The sequence below is a fragment of the Mizuhopecten yessoensis genome, unplaced genomic scaffold, assembly GCF_002113885.1.
Source record: "Mizuhopecten yessoensis strain PY_sf001 unplaced genomic scaffold, ASM211388v2 scaffold2429, whole genome shotgun sequence".
Classification (NCBI taxonomy): Eukaryota; Metazoa; Mollusca; class Bivalvia; order Pectinida; family Pectinidae; genus Mizuhopecten; species Mizuhopecten yessoensis.
This window is the reverse complement of record NW_018404542.1, coordinates 83,353-102,379: the sequence shown is the minus strand read 5'-3', so window position 1 is coordinate 102,379 and position 19,027 is coordinate 83,353. Positions and strand designations below refer to the sequence as shown.

The window sequence follows — 19,027 nt, the reverse complement described above, 5'->3', positions numbered from 1 at the left end:
GGTGTGCTAACCAGAGCACAATGATATACCAGGAAACACTAAACAGGTGTGCTAACCAGAGGACAATGATATACCAGGTAACACTAAACAGGTGTGCTACCCAGAGCACAATGATATACCAGGAAACACTAAACAGATGTGCTAACCAGAGCACAATGATATACCAGGAAACGCTAAACAGGTGTGCTAACCAAAGCCCAATGATATACCAGGAAACACTTAACAGGTGTGCTAACCAAAGCCCAATGATAAACCAGGTAACACTAAACAGGTGTGCTAACCAGAGCACAATGATATACCAGGAAACACTAAACAGGTGTGCTAACCAAAGCCAAATGATATACCAGGTAACACTTAACAGGTGTGCTAACCAGAGGACAATGATATACCAGGTAACACTAAACAGGTGTGCTAACCAGAGCACAGTGATATACAAGGAAACACTAAACAGGTGTGCTAACCAGAGCACAACGATATACCAGGAAACACTAAACAGATGTGCTAACCAGAGCACAACGATATACCAGGAAACACTAAACAGATGTGCTAACCAGAGCACAATGATATACCAGGAAACACTAAACAGGTGTGCTAACCAGAGCACAATGATATACCAGGAAACACTAAACAGGTGTGCTAACCAGAGCACAATGATATACCAGGAAACACTAAACAGGTGTGCTAACCAGAGCACAATGATATACCAGGAAACACTAAACAGGTGTGCTAACCAGAGCACAATGATATACCAGGAAACACTAAACAGGTGTGCTAACCAGAGCACAATGATATACCAGGAAACACTAAACAGGTGTGCTAACCAGAGCACAATGATATACCAGGAAACACTAAACAGGTGTGCTAACCAGAGCACAATGATATACCAGGAAACACTAAACAGGTGTGCTAACCAGAGCACAATGATATACCAGGAAACACTAAACAGGTGTGCTAACCAGAGCACAATGATATACCAGGAAACACTAAACAGGTGTGCTAACCAGAGCACAATGATATACCAGGAAACACTAAACAGGTGTGCTAACCAGAGCACAATGATATACCAGGAAACACTAAACAGGTGTGCTAACCAGAGCACAATGATATACCAGGAAACACTAAACAGGTGTGCTAACCAGAGCACAATGATATACCAGGAAACACTAAACAGGTGTGCTAACCAGAGCACAATGATATACCAGGAAACACTAAACAGGTGTGCTAACCAGAGCACAATGATATACCAGGAAACACTAAACAGGTGTGCTAACCAGAGCACAATGATATACCAGGAAACACTAAACAGGTGTGCTAACCAGAGCACAATGATATACCAGGAAACACTAAACAGGTGTGCTAACCAGAGCACAATGATATACCAGGAAACACTAAACAGGTGTGCTAACCAGAGCACAATGATATACCAGGAAACACTAAACAGGTGTGCTAACCAGAGCACAATGATATACCAGGAAACACTAAACAGGTGTGCTAACCAGAGCACAATGATATACCAGGAAACACTAAACAGGTGTGCTAACCAGAGCACAATGATATACCAGGAAACACTAAACAGGTGTGCTAACCAGAGCACAATGATATACCAGGAAACACTAAACAGGTGTGCTAACCAGAGCACAATGATATACCAGGAAACACTAAACAGGTGTGCTAACCAGAGCACAATGATATACCAGGAAACACTAAACAGGTGTGCTAACCAGAGCACAATGATATACCAGGAAACACTAAACAGGTGTGCTAACCAGAGCACAATGATATACCAGGAAACACTAAACAGGTGTGCTAACCAGAGCACAATGATATACCAGGAAACACTAAACAGGTGTGCTAACCAGAGCACAATGATATACCAGGAAACACTAAACAGGTGTGCTAACCAGAGCACAATGATATACCAGGAAACACTAAACAGGTGTGCTAACCAGAGCACAATGATATACCAGGAAACACTAAACAGGTGTGCTAACCAGAGCACAATGATATACCAGGAAACACTAAACAGGTGTGCTAACCAGAGCACAATGATATACCAGGAAACACTAAACAGGTGTGCTAACCAGAGCACAATGATATACCAGGAAACACTAAACAGGTGTGCTAACCAGAGCACAATGATATACCAGGAAACACTAAACAGGTGTGCTAACCAGAGCACAATGATATACCAGGAAACACTAAACAGGTGTGCTAACCAGAGCACAATGATATACCAGGAAACACTAAACAGGTGTGCTAACCAGAGCACAATGATATACCAGGAAACACTAAACAGGTGTGCTAACCAGAGCACAATGATATACCAGGAAACACTAAACAGGTGTGCTAACCAGAGCACAATGATATACCAGGAAACACTAAACAGGTGTGCTAACCAGAGCACAATGATATACCAGGAAACACTAAACAGGTGTGCTAACCAGAGCACAATGATATACCAGGAAACACTAAACAGGTGTGCTAACCAGAGGACAATGATATACCAGGACACACTAAACAGGTGTGCTAACCAGAGGACAATGATATACCAGGAAACACTTAACAGGTGTGCTAACCAGAGCCCAATGATATACCAGGAAACACTTAACAGGTGTGCTAACCAAAGCCCAATGCTATACCAGGAAACACTTAACAGGTGTGCTAACCAGAGCACAATGATATACCAGGAAACACTAAACAGGTGTGCTAACCAAAGCACAATGATATACCAGGTAACACTAAACAGGTGTGCTAACCAGAGCACAATGATATACCAAGATACTCTAAACAGGTGTGAAATTTAGGCCTTTTGGAGTCCCGAGATAATCTCTGGAAACAAAAGTGCTGACGGACAGACAGCTGACAGACACTGTGATTACTATAGGGCACTAATGAAAGAATGTTTGTAGAATTTCATATTGCCGATCGTTTGTTAAAATTATAAACAAAACATCAACACCCTCTGTTTATGCAAACTTGAGTCCCCTTGTCCAAAGATGCTCTAGAACAAATTTGGATTATTTCCCTTAATTTTTTCCCCTCCATTTCCCCTATTGGTTCTCTGCCAATACGAGCNACCAGGAAACGCTAAACAGGTGTGCTAACCAAAGCCCAATGATATAGCAGGAAACACTTAACAGGTGTGCTCACCAAAGCCCAATGATATACCAGGAAACACTAAACAGGTGTGCTTACCAGAGGACAATGATATACCAGGAAACACTAAACAGGTGTGCTAACCAGAGGACAATGATATACCAGGAAACACTAAACAGGTGTGCTAACCAGAGCACAATGATATACCAGGAAACACTAAACAGGTGTGCTAACCAGAGCACAATGATATACCAGGAAACACTAAACAGGTGTGCTAACCAGAGCACAATGATATACCAGGAAACACTAAACAGGTGTGCTAACCAGAGCACAATGATATACCAGGAAACACTAAACAGGTGTGCTAACCAGAGCACAATGATATACCAGGAAACACTAAACAGGTGTGCTAACCAGAGCACAATGATATACCAGGAAACACTAAACAGGTGTGCTAACCAGAGCACAATGATATACCAGGAAACACTAAACAGGTGTGCTAACCAGAGCACAATGATATACCAGGAAACACTAAACAGGTGTGCTAACCAGAGCACAATGATATACCAGGAAACACTAAACAGGTGTGCTAACCAGAGCACAATGATATACCAGGAAACACTAAACAGGTGTGCTAACCAGAGCACAATGATATACCAGGAAACACTAAACAGGTGTGCTAACCAGAGCACAATGATATACCAGGAAACACTAAACAGGTGTGCTAACCAGAGCACAATGATATACCAGGAAACACTAAACAGGTGTGCTAACCAGAGCACAATGATATACCAGGAAACACTAAACAGGTGTGCTAACCAGAGCACAATGATATACCAGGAAACACTAAACAGGTGTGCTAACCAGAGCACAATGATATACCAGGAAACACTAAACAGGTGTGCTAACCAGAGCACAATGATATACCAGGAAACACTAAACAGGTGTGCTAACCAGAGCACAATGATATACCAGGAAACACTAAACAGGTGTGCTAACCAGAGCACAATGATATACCAGGAAACACTAAACAGGTGTGCTAACCAGAGCACAATGATATACCAGGAAACACTAAACAGGTGTGCTAACCAGAGCACAATGATATACCAGGAAACACTAAACAGGTGTGCTAACCAGAGCACAATGATATACCAGGAAACACTAAACAGGTGTGCTAACCAGAGCACAATGATATACCAGGAAACACTAAACAGGTGTGCTAACCAGAGCACAATGATATACCAGGAAACACTAAACAGGTGTGCTAACCAGAGCACAATGATATACCAGGAAACACTAAACAGGTGTGCTAACCAGAGCACAATGATATACCAGGAAACACTAAACAGGTGTGCTAACCAGAGCACAATGATATACCAGGAAACACTAAACAGGTGTGCTAACCAGAGCACAATGATATACCAGGAAACACTAAACAGGTGTGCTAACCAGAGCACAATGATATACCAGGAAACACTAAACAGGTGTGCTAACCAGAGCACAATGATATACCAGGAAACACTAAACAGGTGTGCTAACCAGAGCACAATGATATACCAGGAAACACTAAACAGGTGTGCTAACCAGAGCACAATGATATACCAGGAAACACTAAACAGGTGTGCTAACCAGAGCACAATGATATACCAGGAAACACTAAACAGGTGTGCTAACCAGAGCACAATGATATACCAGGAAACACTAAACAGGTGTGCTAACCAGAGCACAATGATATACCAGGAAACACTAAACAGGTGTGCTAACCAGAGCACAATGATATACCAGGAAACACTAAACAGGTGTGCTAACCAGAGCACAATGATATACCAGGAAACACTAAACAGGTGTGCTAACCAGAGCACAATGATATACCAGGAAACACTAAACAGGTGTGCTAACCAGAGCACAATGATATACCAGGAAACACTAAACAGGTGTGCTAACCAGAGCACAATGATATACCAGGAAACACTAAACAGGTGTGCTAACCAGAGCACAATGATATACCAGGAAACACTAAACAGGTGTGCTAACCAGAGCACAATGATATACCAGGAAACACTAAACAGGTGTGCTAACCAGAGCACAATGATATACCAGGAAACACTAAACAGGTGTGCTAACCAGAGCACAATGATATACCAGGAAACACTAAACAGGTGTGCTAACCAGAGCACAATGATATACCAGGAAACACTAAACAGGTGTGCTAACCAGAGCACAATGATATACCAGGAAACACTAAACAGGTGTGCTAACCAGAGGACAATGATATACCAGGACACACTAAACAGGTGTGCTAACCAGAGGACAATGATATACCAGGAAACACTTAACAGGTGTGCTAACCAGAGCCCAATGATATACCAGGAAACACTTAACAGGTGTGCTAACCAAAGCCCAATGCTATACCAGGAAACACTTAACAGGTGTGCTAACCAGAGCACAATGATATACCAGGAAACACTAAACAGGTGTGCTAACCAAAGCACAATGATATACCAGGTAACACTAAACAGGTGTGCTAACCAGAGCACAATGATATACCAAGATACTCTAAACAGGTGTGAAATTTAGGCCTTTTGGAGTCCCGAGATAATCTCTGGAAACAAAAGTGCTGACGGACAGACAGCTGACAGACACTGTGATTACTATAGGGCACTAATGAAAGAATGTTTGTAGAATTTCATATTGCCGATCGTTTGTTAAAATTATAAACAAAACATCAACACCCTCTGTTTATGCAAACTTGAGTCCCCTTGTCCAAAGATGCTCTAGAACAAATTTGGATTATTTCCCTTAATTTTTTCCCCTCCATTTCCCCTATTGGTTCTCTGCCAATACGAGCCATATACACAAATATTATAAACTCATGAAATTTTTCAAACTATGAAAATGAAATGTTAACAAATCATTTGAAAAAGATACAATTGTTTAATTGTCACTCAATGCTGAACCAGAATTACGTGGAGCAACATGTTAAGATACATGTATCGTCACACCTGCCTAAGTTTGCAGAAAATTGCAGAATTCATCATAATAAATTGTAATAAATAAATGTGCTTCAAATATCATACCAGCGTGTATTTGAACATTTCACCCAACACCAGTGACAGAAAAAGGGTGTTTAAAAGCTTTATCTGGAAGTTTGCTATAATAAAACATTGTATATTACAAATTTGTGTCTTGTTGTGACAGGTAAAAATAATATGTTTTAGGGAGGAATTTAAAACAATGTACGAATATTTTCAAATGAATTGTAACTGTCATTATACTAGAAAGCTATTAATATAACATGTAAGATCTATATCTAATTGTAAATTAAAAAAAAGATGAGTCCTTTTGTTACAGGTAAAATCACTGAATTAATGCTATCGTATAATTAAAGCCCAGGGTTAAATTATGTTATTTTAAATTACAATGTACATGTGTATATTTTCAATTAAACTTTAACTGTCATTTTACAATATCAGAAAGCGAATAGTATCACGTGTTAGATCTATATCTAATGTGTAAACAAAAAAAAAGATGTGTCTTTGTTGGTACAGGTTAAATCACTGAATTAGTTAAAGTCAAGGGTTTAATAATGCTTTATTAGATAGGAACAAATTACAATGTATGACTATTTTAAAACGGACTTTATCTGTCATTTTACAGTCCCAGAAAGCTAATAATATTACATGTTAGAAATTGGACAAAATGTACCAAAAGTGTTTTTACCTATTATACATAATCTATAAAATCTGCCCCTTTCCAAAGGGTCAACAGATGACCCTTGGGTAATAAACTTTACTATTTAGATAAAGCATGTATGGACATGTCTATCCATCAAGAGTACTAGTATTGGATTCTAGTAAATCTGAGTCTATAGAGAAGAAGACTTTTAAAATTTTAGCCAATATTCCAATGGGCCCTGTCCTGCCGGACCAAGGGGTGAGTCAGGATCTTACTTTCTGATAGCATCAAATTGATATCTCATTATCATTTCAAGCAAATTTGAATTATTTCCTGTAGAGTTAAAAACAAAATATGCCTAAAAACATAATTTCCCTATATAAACTATAGTAAACTTTACCCCTTCCCAAAGGATGACTTGATGACTATGGGGCAATTTTGATAAAACACCAAGGAACCTTTAAGTCCATGAACAACAGTATACCTGAATCTGAAGAAGAATTTTGAAATATTGGTAAGTTTCCGTTTGAAGCCTTATGTTTCCTAAACCCCGGGGTAGCGGCAGGAACCCCAAATTTACAATTTGATACCCTCTTTTACAAAAAAAGATTCATATAAAGTATGAAAAGAAAAGCATACCTTGTGGGACTTAAATGAAAACATTATAATAGAAATGAAATGAACAAAACAAAAAAATCGAAGTGTAAAGTTCTGCAAGGCTAGTCCAGGCTTTGAACCCTGGACTTCAGATTGCACAATATATATATACAAGTAGCAGACTGATTGAGCTGCATGATCATTGGAACTGTCCTGGCCCAAATGTGCTGAATTTATGTATCCAAAACAAAGTAAAGGGGTGGTAAATGTACATTATTGTACATATAGATACCAATACTTTAGCTACAGTTATATATACCCAAAACAAAATGAAGGCGATGTTAATGTAAATATATATATATATATACTTTGAATAACTGTCCAAGATCCAAAGAAGATTCAGTTAAATCACCCAGTCTTTGAATTTAAATTTAAGCACCATATACATGTACACACTATTATGATTGTCTATGTGTCTTAACCATTAAGTTTGAAGCACTTTGATCAAATTGCTCCTAACGAACCCATAACGAACCCATATGTCGACCCAAAGGCGTTTGAAATTCTGACTGTAAATTGAGATAAAATATTAACAGACCAATATACAAAATAAGGGTATTACAATAAAAAGGTATAGTACAATATCCTTATATTTTATATGATTTTTATCTCAATTTACAGTCAGAATTTCAAATACCTGTGATTTGACGATCAGACGTTAGGATATAATGTGGAATTACCCTAAAAGCAAGAATGTCTCATAGGACTCATGTAAATGTTTTCATTATAAAAGTTGTTCTTCATCCAAAACAGTTTTGAAGATATGTCGTTTGCGTTTTTTTTTTTAATATTATATATATTATGTTTCATCATATGTGTACCGTGTGTTGGTTCTTAGTGTAAGTGTATGCATGCTATTCTTATTGAATGTCCTTGTCCGTTATATGCATATCCTTTCGCTTGGGTTGATTCGTGTTTCCGTAAACTCGATACTGTCATTGTCAGATGCCTTTTGTGGATAGTTAGCATACCACTTAATATAACGTACAGATATTTCTAATCGAACTCATGATCATTTCATGATAACTATAACCTACCGGAGCGCAAACCTCTGTATCCCTTAGAAACGGGCGCGATGGTAATACATTGGTACATACATTGCTAAATACTAACGATGATATATATGCATTGCCATTTTATCCATTCTGAAAAAGAATCAACATCCTATAGCTAGGGCGCTTGTTTGATCTACTTAACATAACGAACGTGTGTATTGATATTCTCTACACTGTAATGTTTATGAGAATAAAACAAATGTCATTGTCATTGATAATAAGTTAAAACGTCAATGAACCATGCGAAGATAGAGATTTACCTGTGTCCACATGTCCCTGAATAACATTATTGTCTATACGATCGATGCAAAAGGTAGCAGCAGACAAACCAGTAGTAACTTTGTGATAAGACTGCACGTCTCTTTTCATCTTTAAATTCAATCAACGTTTTGTATTTGAGATTGTACACGTCTGTACGTAACAGTTTCGGAACACACCGAGGTAGTCGTGTAGTGTGTATAGTGTTCAGGAGATCTAACGACATGAAAACTTTTCTGCTCAGAAAAGTAAGACGGTGTTACCAACCTGGTACGATTGTGTGTATCTTTCTGATTGGAGTGTGTTGGATTTTCTATTCATCATCACGTAAGTAATATGTAGGTTATTTGCAGGGAAACTTAAAATTAACGGTATATTAACATTCCCCCACTGCTATTTGAAATTAGTTTCAGTGTTCTATAAAAAGTTACACCCACTTTGATCTTGGTACCCTGAAACATGCACACACACAAAGTACTACACTTAAAGTTGATAAGTTGATTTTAATATTCATATGTTTTTTTCTGTATGTTATTACCATCTCCATAACATGAAGTTGCGAAGTGTTTAAATTGAATCAGTTGATGATTTTCTATATATTACAACAGAAGGTTGACCAAAATCCATGAAAGAATGAATTTGGTTGGTTGGTTGAAGGGTTTAGCGCCTACATGAATCCGCCCTTACGGGTTTCATCTCACCGACAGAAGTCGGTGTTCTGTGGGCTTGAGGGAAGTTGCCTTCCCCCAGGGGGTGGGTTGGAGTCGCCTATACTATATTCATCCTTATATTTTGGTGAAATTTGGAGGTGACTCCTTTATCCGAAATGGTTTGTCTCGCCTGATGATGCAACTCTGGCTGTTGTTCCCCTAACTAGTGTTTTTGTATCGTTGGGGAGGTTAAAATTTGGCCAAGAAGGCTTGTAATAATGTATATGTTTGGAAGGTGTATTTACTGTATAAACTCTTGTTCTTATAGGGAAGTATACATATTATATTTTTTATGTACCTCGGGTCTCTAACTTCCGGTTGTGCCCGACAGTAGAGAAAGAATGAAGCTGATAAGTGTTTAAATTGAATCAGTTGAAATTTTTCTACATATAGCAAGTGTGACCTTTGCCTTGACCTTGGATCCCTGAAATACAAAGATGTCCGAATATACTCATACTTGACCTTTGTATAAAGTTTGACCAAAAACTGTCAAAGAATGAAGTTATTAAGTGTTTACATTGAATCGTGACGGGACGGACATGGGCAACACTATATGCCCCCCCCCCCTCCCCAATTTTATGGAGGGTTATACCTTTGTATAAAGTTTGACCAAAATCTGTCATAGAATGAAGTTGCTTAGTGTTTACATTGAATCGGGACGGGACGGGACGCGACGCGACGGGACGCGACGGGACGCGACGCCACGGGACGGGACGGACATGGGCAATACTATATGCCCCCCCCCCATTTTATGGAGGGTTGTACCTTTGTATAAAGTTTGACCAGAATCTGTCATAGAATGAAGTTGCTAAGTGTTTACATTGAATCGGGACGCGACGCGAAGCGACGTGACGGGGGTTGACATTGAATCGGGACGGGACGCGACGGGACGGGACGGTCACGGGCAACACTATATACACTCGGTGTTTTCTTCCTTCTTAGCATTTTACACATAACTGATGTAAATGAACGGTTTCTATCTATATTTCAGTATATTTCTTTTTGTTTTCCTTAAATTTCAATGTTTTTTTATGCAAATCGTGGAGTTATTTCAAAGATTTATTATTGTTTTATTGTTAACCTATTGATACCATAAGAACGATTCCCCACGCTTGTGTTTGTCTCTACGTGTCCCGGAACAAATACATTCATTGAATAGGAGTGCCAATGAAATCTGCAAACAAGTACTCTCCATTCTAAAAACAAATAACTATTAACAAATCTATAGTACGTTGAACATCTAACATTTGGTTAACCCAGTTAAGCAAATACATCCTTTATTTAACACGATCAACGCAATTTATCTATAGCACGTGTACACACATCATATATTATTTTACAAAATGTTTGCATAGTTTTAATGTTTCAATGGACACAATCTCTTCACCGATGTCAATCTGGGCCCAAATTTATGAAATGGATAGGCAGAGCAATACGCATATATGCGTTTTTTATATGTGGAAGATCATCATTATACATAATTCAGCAATTAAGAACATGTGGTTTAACCCTATGAACTAGCTAGTCTTAGATCTCCATTTTTGGCTGGTGGTATGCCGTCGCTGCTTATAACGTACCGTGTATCTTGTTTTATTATTTGTTTAACAGCCGTAAACGATATCACGATATGCAAATATTGAACCGTTCGGCTTCACCGGGTGTTTAAATGGGCGGTCCACGTGTTGACATTCCCATGTCCTAAGCTCTTTATTATGGCCCTGAAAGAAAAACAGTCTTACTGATGACACAGATGGTACAGAAAACTGTCTCTGTCGCAACACTGATCTTGTTCACAGATTTTGTCTGGGTCCATGTGCGAGGTTTTTTATTTTATTTCGGTGTTTTCTGATTTACTGCTGTTGTCTTCTCGTATAGATTTCTGTTTCGTCCTTGTGTGATAGCACCGTAGAATGTGGTTTCTGCTTCATACAGCCAGATTGCTATTTGTAAATTAAATAACCTCAAATCCCGTGTAGGATAGTTCCAAACCAATGTTTAATGATCTTTATATTATTTATCCAACGTTATCTCTAAACCATCTGATGAAACGAATGTCTATTAAACGTGGAACTGATTAGACATTGTCTGCAATACTAATGTGAAGTAAATAGTAGATATGTTTACGCGATGACAGTGGACCGTCAACGCCATGTGTATAGCATTGTGGTGCAGCACATACCCACACACACACCGCNCCCCCCCCCCGAACACACACACACACACACACATACACACATGTGTATAACGCTGTAGTGCATCTATTGTCTTTACTATAAAGGAACCCTGTTCCACTGTACTGTATCCTTCCCTTAGCTTTCGTTATGGTTTTGCTGTATTACTGTCAGGCAAAGACACTTTGGTGTTAACGATTCGAATTTCGATCTTTTCCAATCAGAACAGTGTTGTTGATTATATTTGTTTATCATCTTTTTTATTTCCCATAAAAGGCCCACTAGTAAGGGTTTTCATTTCAGGCATTACTTATTAGAGCTCTATAGTCATGCCATAAGAAAAAACAATTTTCCAACACTTAGTGACGGGTTTTTAAATTGGTACGGGGATCCTTGATTATACGTCAGATTCCTTGAAACTATAAATATATTTCTCTCATTTCCCTGTGTGTGAGATAGAGCTGTCCAGGGTGAGAAAGGGGTGAAGAAAATGTCTATCTTACACCCGATTTCATGATTTTACGATATATTTACCGTGCACGTTATAAAGATGAGATTAATTTTTATGCACAAACATTGTTTTCAAATATGGTATAGGCTAAATCTGGCTGGCTAATTCGTTTTCGTCTAAAAAGTTCAGGGGGAAAATTGAGATTTCCAAAATGGTGGCCAGTCAAAACGCATTTTCATGATTTCTGAGCTCATTCTGGTGGTTGGAATGAGAGAAAAATACTCTTTCATGCCCAAGGGTGTAGGATAGGGAATTTGGTAAAACCCCGAGGCATTGTTGGAATTTCCCTTTCCTATACCCCTGTGCATGAAAATACATAAGTATCACGATAAATTTACAATTCATATACATTTCAAGGTTGTAATAGCTTTGAAGTTTAATTTTGTCCTGTTTGTTTGATGATGTTGTCTACTGTCTACCAAACAGTTTTAATCATTGCTGTTGACCTGGATTGCGCGCAACAGGTGTTTGCCGCACCAGAGTCCGAACCTACATTCGGCATGTGACATCTAGAAACGTGTTTGCTACAATGATTCTTAAATATCTGACAGTCGATACCCTAGTTGTCTGTAACATGATATCGACTCTGTGGTGTGTTTTTTCCTTGTGTTCATGTCGTGATTAGGTTGTCTGTAACGTTCTATCGACTCTGTGTTCATGTCGTGGTTAAGTTGTATATAACGTTCTATCGACTGTGTTGTGTTTATCCTTGTGTTCATGTCGTGGTTAAGTTGTCTGTAACGTTCTATCGACTTTGTGTTATGTTTATCTTGTGTTCATGTCGTGGTTAAGTTGTCTACAACGTTTTATCGACTCTGTGTTCATGTCGTGGTCAAGTTGTCTGTAGCGTTCTATCGACTCTGTGGTGTGTTTTTCCTTGTGTTCATGTCGTGGTTAAGTTGTCTATAACGTTCTATCGACTCTTTGGTGTGTTTTTCCTTGTGTTCGTGTCGTAGTTAGGTTGTCTGTAACGTTCTATCGACTCTGTGTTATATCTATCCTTGTGTCCATGTCGTGGTAAAGTTGTATGTAACGTTTTATTGATTTTGTATTTGGTGTTTGTCCTTGTGTGTTGACATCGCGGTTTATTTGTTTCTTTTTTCCTTGTAACCAAACAGAATATCTCTTATAAATATTGATTTAATTTTACGCCGCGAGAAATGATACCTATAATAGCCAACAAATCAATCATCCCCGCGGCTTCTCCTCTTACGTCCTACACACACTAGAAGAGATTATTTCTTGAAGCAATAAAGTGCATTTCAATTTACTACCATGTATTTCGTTTCCATTTTGATAATGAAAAAGCAATCAAAATATGCGTGATTATTATTCAATGCATCTGTAACGGGAAAGTACAAAATTGGAGAAAAAGAACGAGTTAATTATTTCACCATAATAGTGAAAAATATGTTGATAATTATATAGTATCACACTGCGATATCGGAATTGGTCGTGAGAACAATTGTCTCATCGAGAGCACTTGGACAAAGTCAGGAGACCACCGCAGGTGATCTCGAAAGTGTATCCTCTTGCAAGCAAGCGATGTGATGAACTGTTTATCATCTATGTACTACTACCTTTTATATTTCTTATTCATATAAAGTCAATTAAATACCGTAGCTTCTAAATGACTTCTAGGCGCAATGATCATCGCGATCCTTGGTATGATACAAACGTAGAAGATTTCCGCGGAGGAATACCATGAACCTCATAACTATGTAGAAAGATATATATTTTAAAACAATACCTTGGCTCATCGTCATTGGATTATCCATATGCACATTTACGCTTAAAATGGTGATGTTATCCTAACAATATTTTCCACATCTTTATAATGATTTGTTTATGACCTTGCGCGAGAAAACATTCGTTTTTGAGAAAATACGTTGGGAAAATCAGTTCCAAAGTTCTTTTCAAGTCGTTATCAACTACTTTTTGAGTAATCACACATTGAAAACCCAATACAACGAGTTTATCATGCTACTGGTAGGTGGTTTAAAGTGGTACATAAATGCTAATTTGTATTCTTACATATATAAGTATATTTGAAAATACGTCTGTGTTGACTTTACTTTCTATAACACAGCTTTGCTAAGACCATACAATAATTAAAACAAGGCTGTTACTTTGCGCACGTAGTACCGAGTTTTATTTTTGCAAGGAAAATGTCACAACGGATTTATAATGTTTGGACATTGCAGCAAACGGTCCAATAGTGCCATATCAGCGTGGGTGTATGTAGAAACGTTTAGATACGTGTACGAACATACTTGCGTGTACCCTTCCTCGATGAAAGCTAATTCGACCATGACTAGTCACACACGGCTCACCTGATTACAGTCTTTTTTTTTTTTGGAAGGACGTTGCACGCTCATCGTTTCTTGTGCATGCTTTATTGTCAAACAATACAAAGTTATCAGCCAATGAAAATATCGTTACATTGCCGATGTGATATAATTTCTATTCTACCACGTCTGTGATGTAACGATGGTGTTCATTGGTTAAAAAGAGTGCATTATTGAGCGATATACCATGCGCGTGCCAATAACCAATGCACATGAAATAGTGCGCACGCATGCTGTTCCAACAACCTCCTCGTATTTTATCATGAATTGGCAAAAATAGCGTAACTGTCAGGCGGGATCAAAATATTTGACAGGCCTGCCATTCAAAAGATTACACGGATCTATTTCAATTTGATCCGTGTTAACTATACAGTGTTAACCATATAATTAACCATACAGTGCAGTGCTGTGATAACTGGCCAGAAACTGTCCGGTGAATTCGGTGAAAGTGAAGGTCGCGTCATGATCAGCCAGTCAGCGACTTTCCATCACGTCATGGCAACCAGCCAACTCATGTCAGGCCTATCGTATGATGTTGTATCACTGGCACTTCCAAGACTTAAAGTATGTGGGTCCGTGCAGTGAAAGTGGTTTATTAATTATTGACATTTAAAATGTACAGGTCTGAAGACAAAATGGTAAATTATTAATTACTTCTGTTTTTACTTCACTGTGTAGTGCCGTACATTTCCAGATGTGTGCAGTGTGTGTATGTACTGTCAAGCGTTGATTTCAGCTGTGTTTTGAAACCAATGTTCAGACCGATGCTACTTTTTGCAACATTATTCTTCACACACGGTATGTACACTGTAGCTAGGCGAATGCTCGACATCACTTGACCTTGGTAACCAATAACTAATCATACAGTGCAGTGCTGTGATAACTGGCCAGAAACTGTCCGGTGAATTCGGTGAAGGTGAAGGTCGCGTCATGATCAGCCAGTCAGCGACTTTCCATCACGTCATGGCAACCAACTAAATATGCCAACTCATGTCAGGCCTATCGTATGATGTTGTATCACTGGCACTTCCAAGAAAATCCGCTTGATATCGGTACGATGATGATGGTTTTAGAAGTAAACGCAATCCGGGAATCCCAACCCTGCGCACTGAGAAATGTTGGCGCGACATTGATCAAGTTAAAACGAGGCAACATGATCACGTTATAAATCTTGCACGCGCAAAAGAACAGCGTCTAATTTGCATATCGAATTATCTAGGTCATGTCGCCTTATAAGACAGCAAAACTTTACAATTAGTTACATTTAACGTGGTAGAATAAAAATAATGAACTTAAGCGGCCCTCGTTAATTATTTTTACCAACATTTTCTCACCCTCGTTATATATTCCACCATAACGCACGCACATATGTTGATTATTTCTTAAATAATGACATTGTGATTCCATACAGATAGAGATATACATGTATGTGTTTTATTTTTTTAACTGTAAATACCTTTGTACTTTCTTTTTACATGTCCGCAGTCAGCCAGATTAGGACAACACGTGATCAGCGGAAGATAATGGACTCACTTGCTGTTTCTACTCAACAACAGGTACGCTGTGTACAAATATCTCAATAAACGACTTTTTATTTAGAAAATAAAATCTATTTTGTTTTTACTTCTTTATTGTTGCTATTCCTCGTAGTTGGTTTTTTTTAACATTCAAACGTGATTAAAACAGTTAGCACGACTCTCATTATAGAATTACAGACACAATCTTTGTTTAATGTGAATTAGTATATGTGACGCTCTTTCCGGATGCTAAATAATGTAATGGCTTCTTTAACGATAAAAGTATAATATAACAATATTGAATTATCTTACTCTTTTCAGAGCATCAAACAAGCCGTGTTTATTCCAACACAAAGACGTGGTGGTATCATGGATCAGAGGAAAGCAGATGTAATAAAGTTGTGCAGTAAAAATACTGCTTACAAACGTCCCCACCGGGACCATATGCTATATAATAAGAACAAACAATTTATCTTTTGTAAAGCAACGAAAGCCGGATCGACATTCTGGGGAAGACTTTTACTTCAAGTGGACAGACATGTGATAGCGAATCCTTACAAAATAAAACCTCAAATTGGACCGATCAACGTGATTCCTACAATTACAGAATGGTTAAAGTTTAACGAAATCTTACAAAGTTCTACAAAGTTCATAATAGCTCGTGATCCTTTAGAGCGGTTATATTCCGCCTATGTTGATAAAGTGTTTTCTCCAAACCCATATTACTGGGATGTCATAGGTACCTATATAGTAAAAACATTTAGGAAAACTTCAAAACGTACCTGCGGACATGACGTGACATTCCCAGAATTCCTCCAATATGCCGTTCATGCCGAGACTTCCGGCAAACATCGCGATGTACACGTGGCGTCTTTGTGGGAGACATGTTCTCCCTGTCATGTCAAGTATGACATCATAGGCAAAATGGAAACTTTCAAAGATGACACAGATGATATTCTTGACAAATTAAAACTGGAGCCTTACAAAGCAGTATTGCGTAACATCTCCATTGACGCCGTAAATGATGCGTTATACGATACAGCTCAGGCGTACGTAGACATGCGCACTCCATCGTTAGAATGTATCTCAGAGCAACATACAGTCGAACGGATATGGACGAAGTTGAAATCTAGAGGTTTCATTGCTGCTGATGTGCCCGTTCCTACGGAATTGTACAACAAAAATGAAACAGCAGTGTTGGAAATATTCAAATATGCATATTCTAAATCAGTTCTTAAGTTGGGACGTGAAGGATTGAAAAGACAGCAAAAGGCTATATTTTTTGAAACGTTAAGAAAACTACCGGATCAAATGCTGACACAGGTAGCAAAAGCGTATCACAAAGATTTCGAAATGTTTGGATATGACCAGAAATTTAAATACATATTTCAAGATTCTACCAATTCTGATTTTTCCGTCAGTGATAGTTTTTTCTGAATTTAATAAAAAGAGATTTCGCCTGTTTTGTATTGTGTATAAATATGATGTCACATTTCTTTAAACAAAATACAACTTTCTGCTAAGGCCGGACGCTTACATCTTTAACTAGCTAATAAAACAAACCAGGAACACCACTATTTAAAGTGAGCATATTCATACCAAGTGTCATTCATCAGTATATTTCAAGACGGGCCAAAGCAAACAACAGAACGGCAGGATAGGCCTTGTGTAATGAACTCCATAAACTAATGCACCATAACCAGTCGTCGTTGTATTAAAAATGATACCTGATGCGACTCTCTCTTCGTTTGCTGGATACAAATTGTGTGAACTGTCATTGGTTACTTTAAAATGTATGTTCTAAATTCAATTAACTTGTCATTTATTTCAGAAAGAACCATTCCTTCTGTATATTAACAGAGACAAGGTGAAGTAATTGGACCTTCAGCATTCGCAAAGAAATACGGGCACTAACTACTTTAACAAATAACATTTCTAATTATAAACTATAACAGAGAAATCCATTTGTGATGAAATTGTCTTTCTTATTAAACCGTGTGATAGTTGAGTGAACCAATAATGTATTTTTTTGTTTTTATTTTTATTTGTTTTGTCTTCCTGATTGATGTACATCTTATTGTCAGCTTTATGATATGCAAGTTATTCATGTGATCATAAAAACTGAGATATTTGGAAGTTATCTTTTATTTAAAACAACATCTGTAATGTTATCAGAATTGATAGAAAAGACACTGGTTTATTACAGTGTGTTTTATATAGGCCACTGGTTTATATCAGTGTATATTATATAGGCCACTAGTTTATAACAGTGTATATTATATTGGCCACTGGTTTATAATAGTGTATATTATATAGGCCACTGGTTTATAACAGTGTATATTATATAGGCCACTGGTTTATAACAGTGTATATTATATAGGCCACTGATTTATAATAGTGTATATCATATAGGCCACTGGGTTATAACAGTGTATATTATATAGGCCACTGGTTTATTACAGTGTATATTATATAGGCCACTGATTTATTACAGTGTATATTATATAGGCCACTGATTTATAACAGTGTATATTATATAGGCCACTGGTTTATAATAGTGTATATTATATAGGCCACTGGGTTATAACAGTGTATATTATATAGGCCACTGGTTTATTACAGTGTGTATTATATAGGCCACTGATTTATATCAGTGTATATTATATAGGCCACTAGTTTATAACAGTGTATATTATATTGGCTACTGGTTTATATCAGTGTATCTTATATAGGCCACTGGTTTATAATAGTGTGTTTTATATAGGCCACTGGTTTATAAAAGCGTGCTTTATATAGACCACTAGATTATAACAGTGTATATTATATATAGGCCACTGGTTAATAACAGTGTATATTATAAAGGCCACTAGTTTATAACAGTGTATATTATATAGGCCACTAGTTTATAACAGTGTATAATATATAGGCCATTGGTTTAAAACAGTGTATATTATATAGGCCACTAGTTTATAACAGAGTATATTATATAGGCCAATGATTTATAATAGTGAATATTATATAGGCCACTG

General features: G+C 37.7%; 1 protein-coding gene across 3 annotated transcripts in view; it reads left to right on the top strand.

The window, feature by feature from the left end:
* The window catches only part of LOC110445943 (carbohydrate sulfotransferase 11-like), a 24,215-nt gene extending 6,197 nt beyond the window's left edge, over positions 1 to 18,018 (top strand). For 2 of the 3 annotated variants that reach the window (XM_021490835.1, XM_021490836.1), the window contains 2 exons: positions 15,967 to 16,037; positions 16,320 to 18,018. In XM_021490835.1, coding sequence (XP_021346510.1) covers positions 15,967 to 16,037; positions 16,320 to 17,435 — 1,187 coding nt within the window. In that variant the 3' untranslated portion in view covers positions 17,436 to 18,018. The remainder of the gene's footprint in view (positions 1 to 15,966; positions 16,038 to 16,319) is intronic. The other variant, XM_021490837.1, reaches the window with a different exon arrangement.
* Positions 18,019 to 19,027: the final 1,009 nt, after the last annotated feature.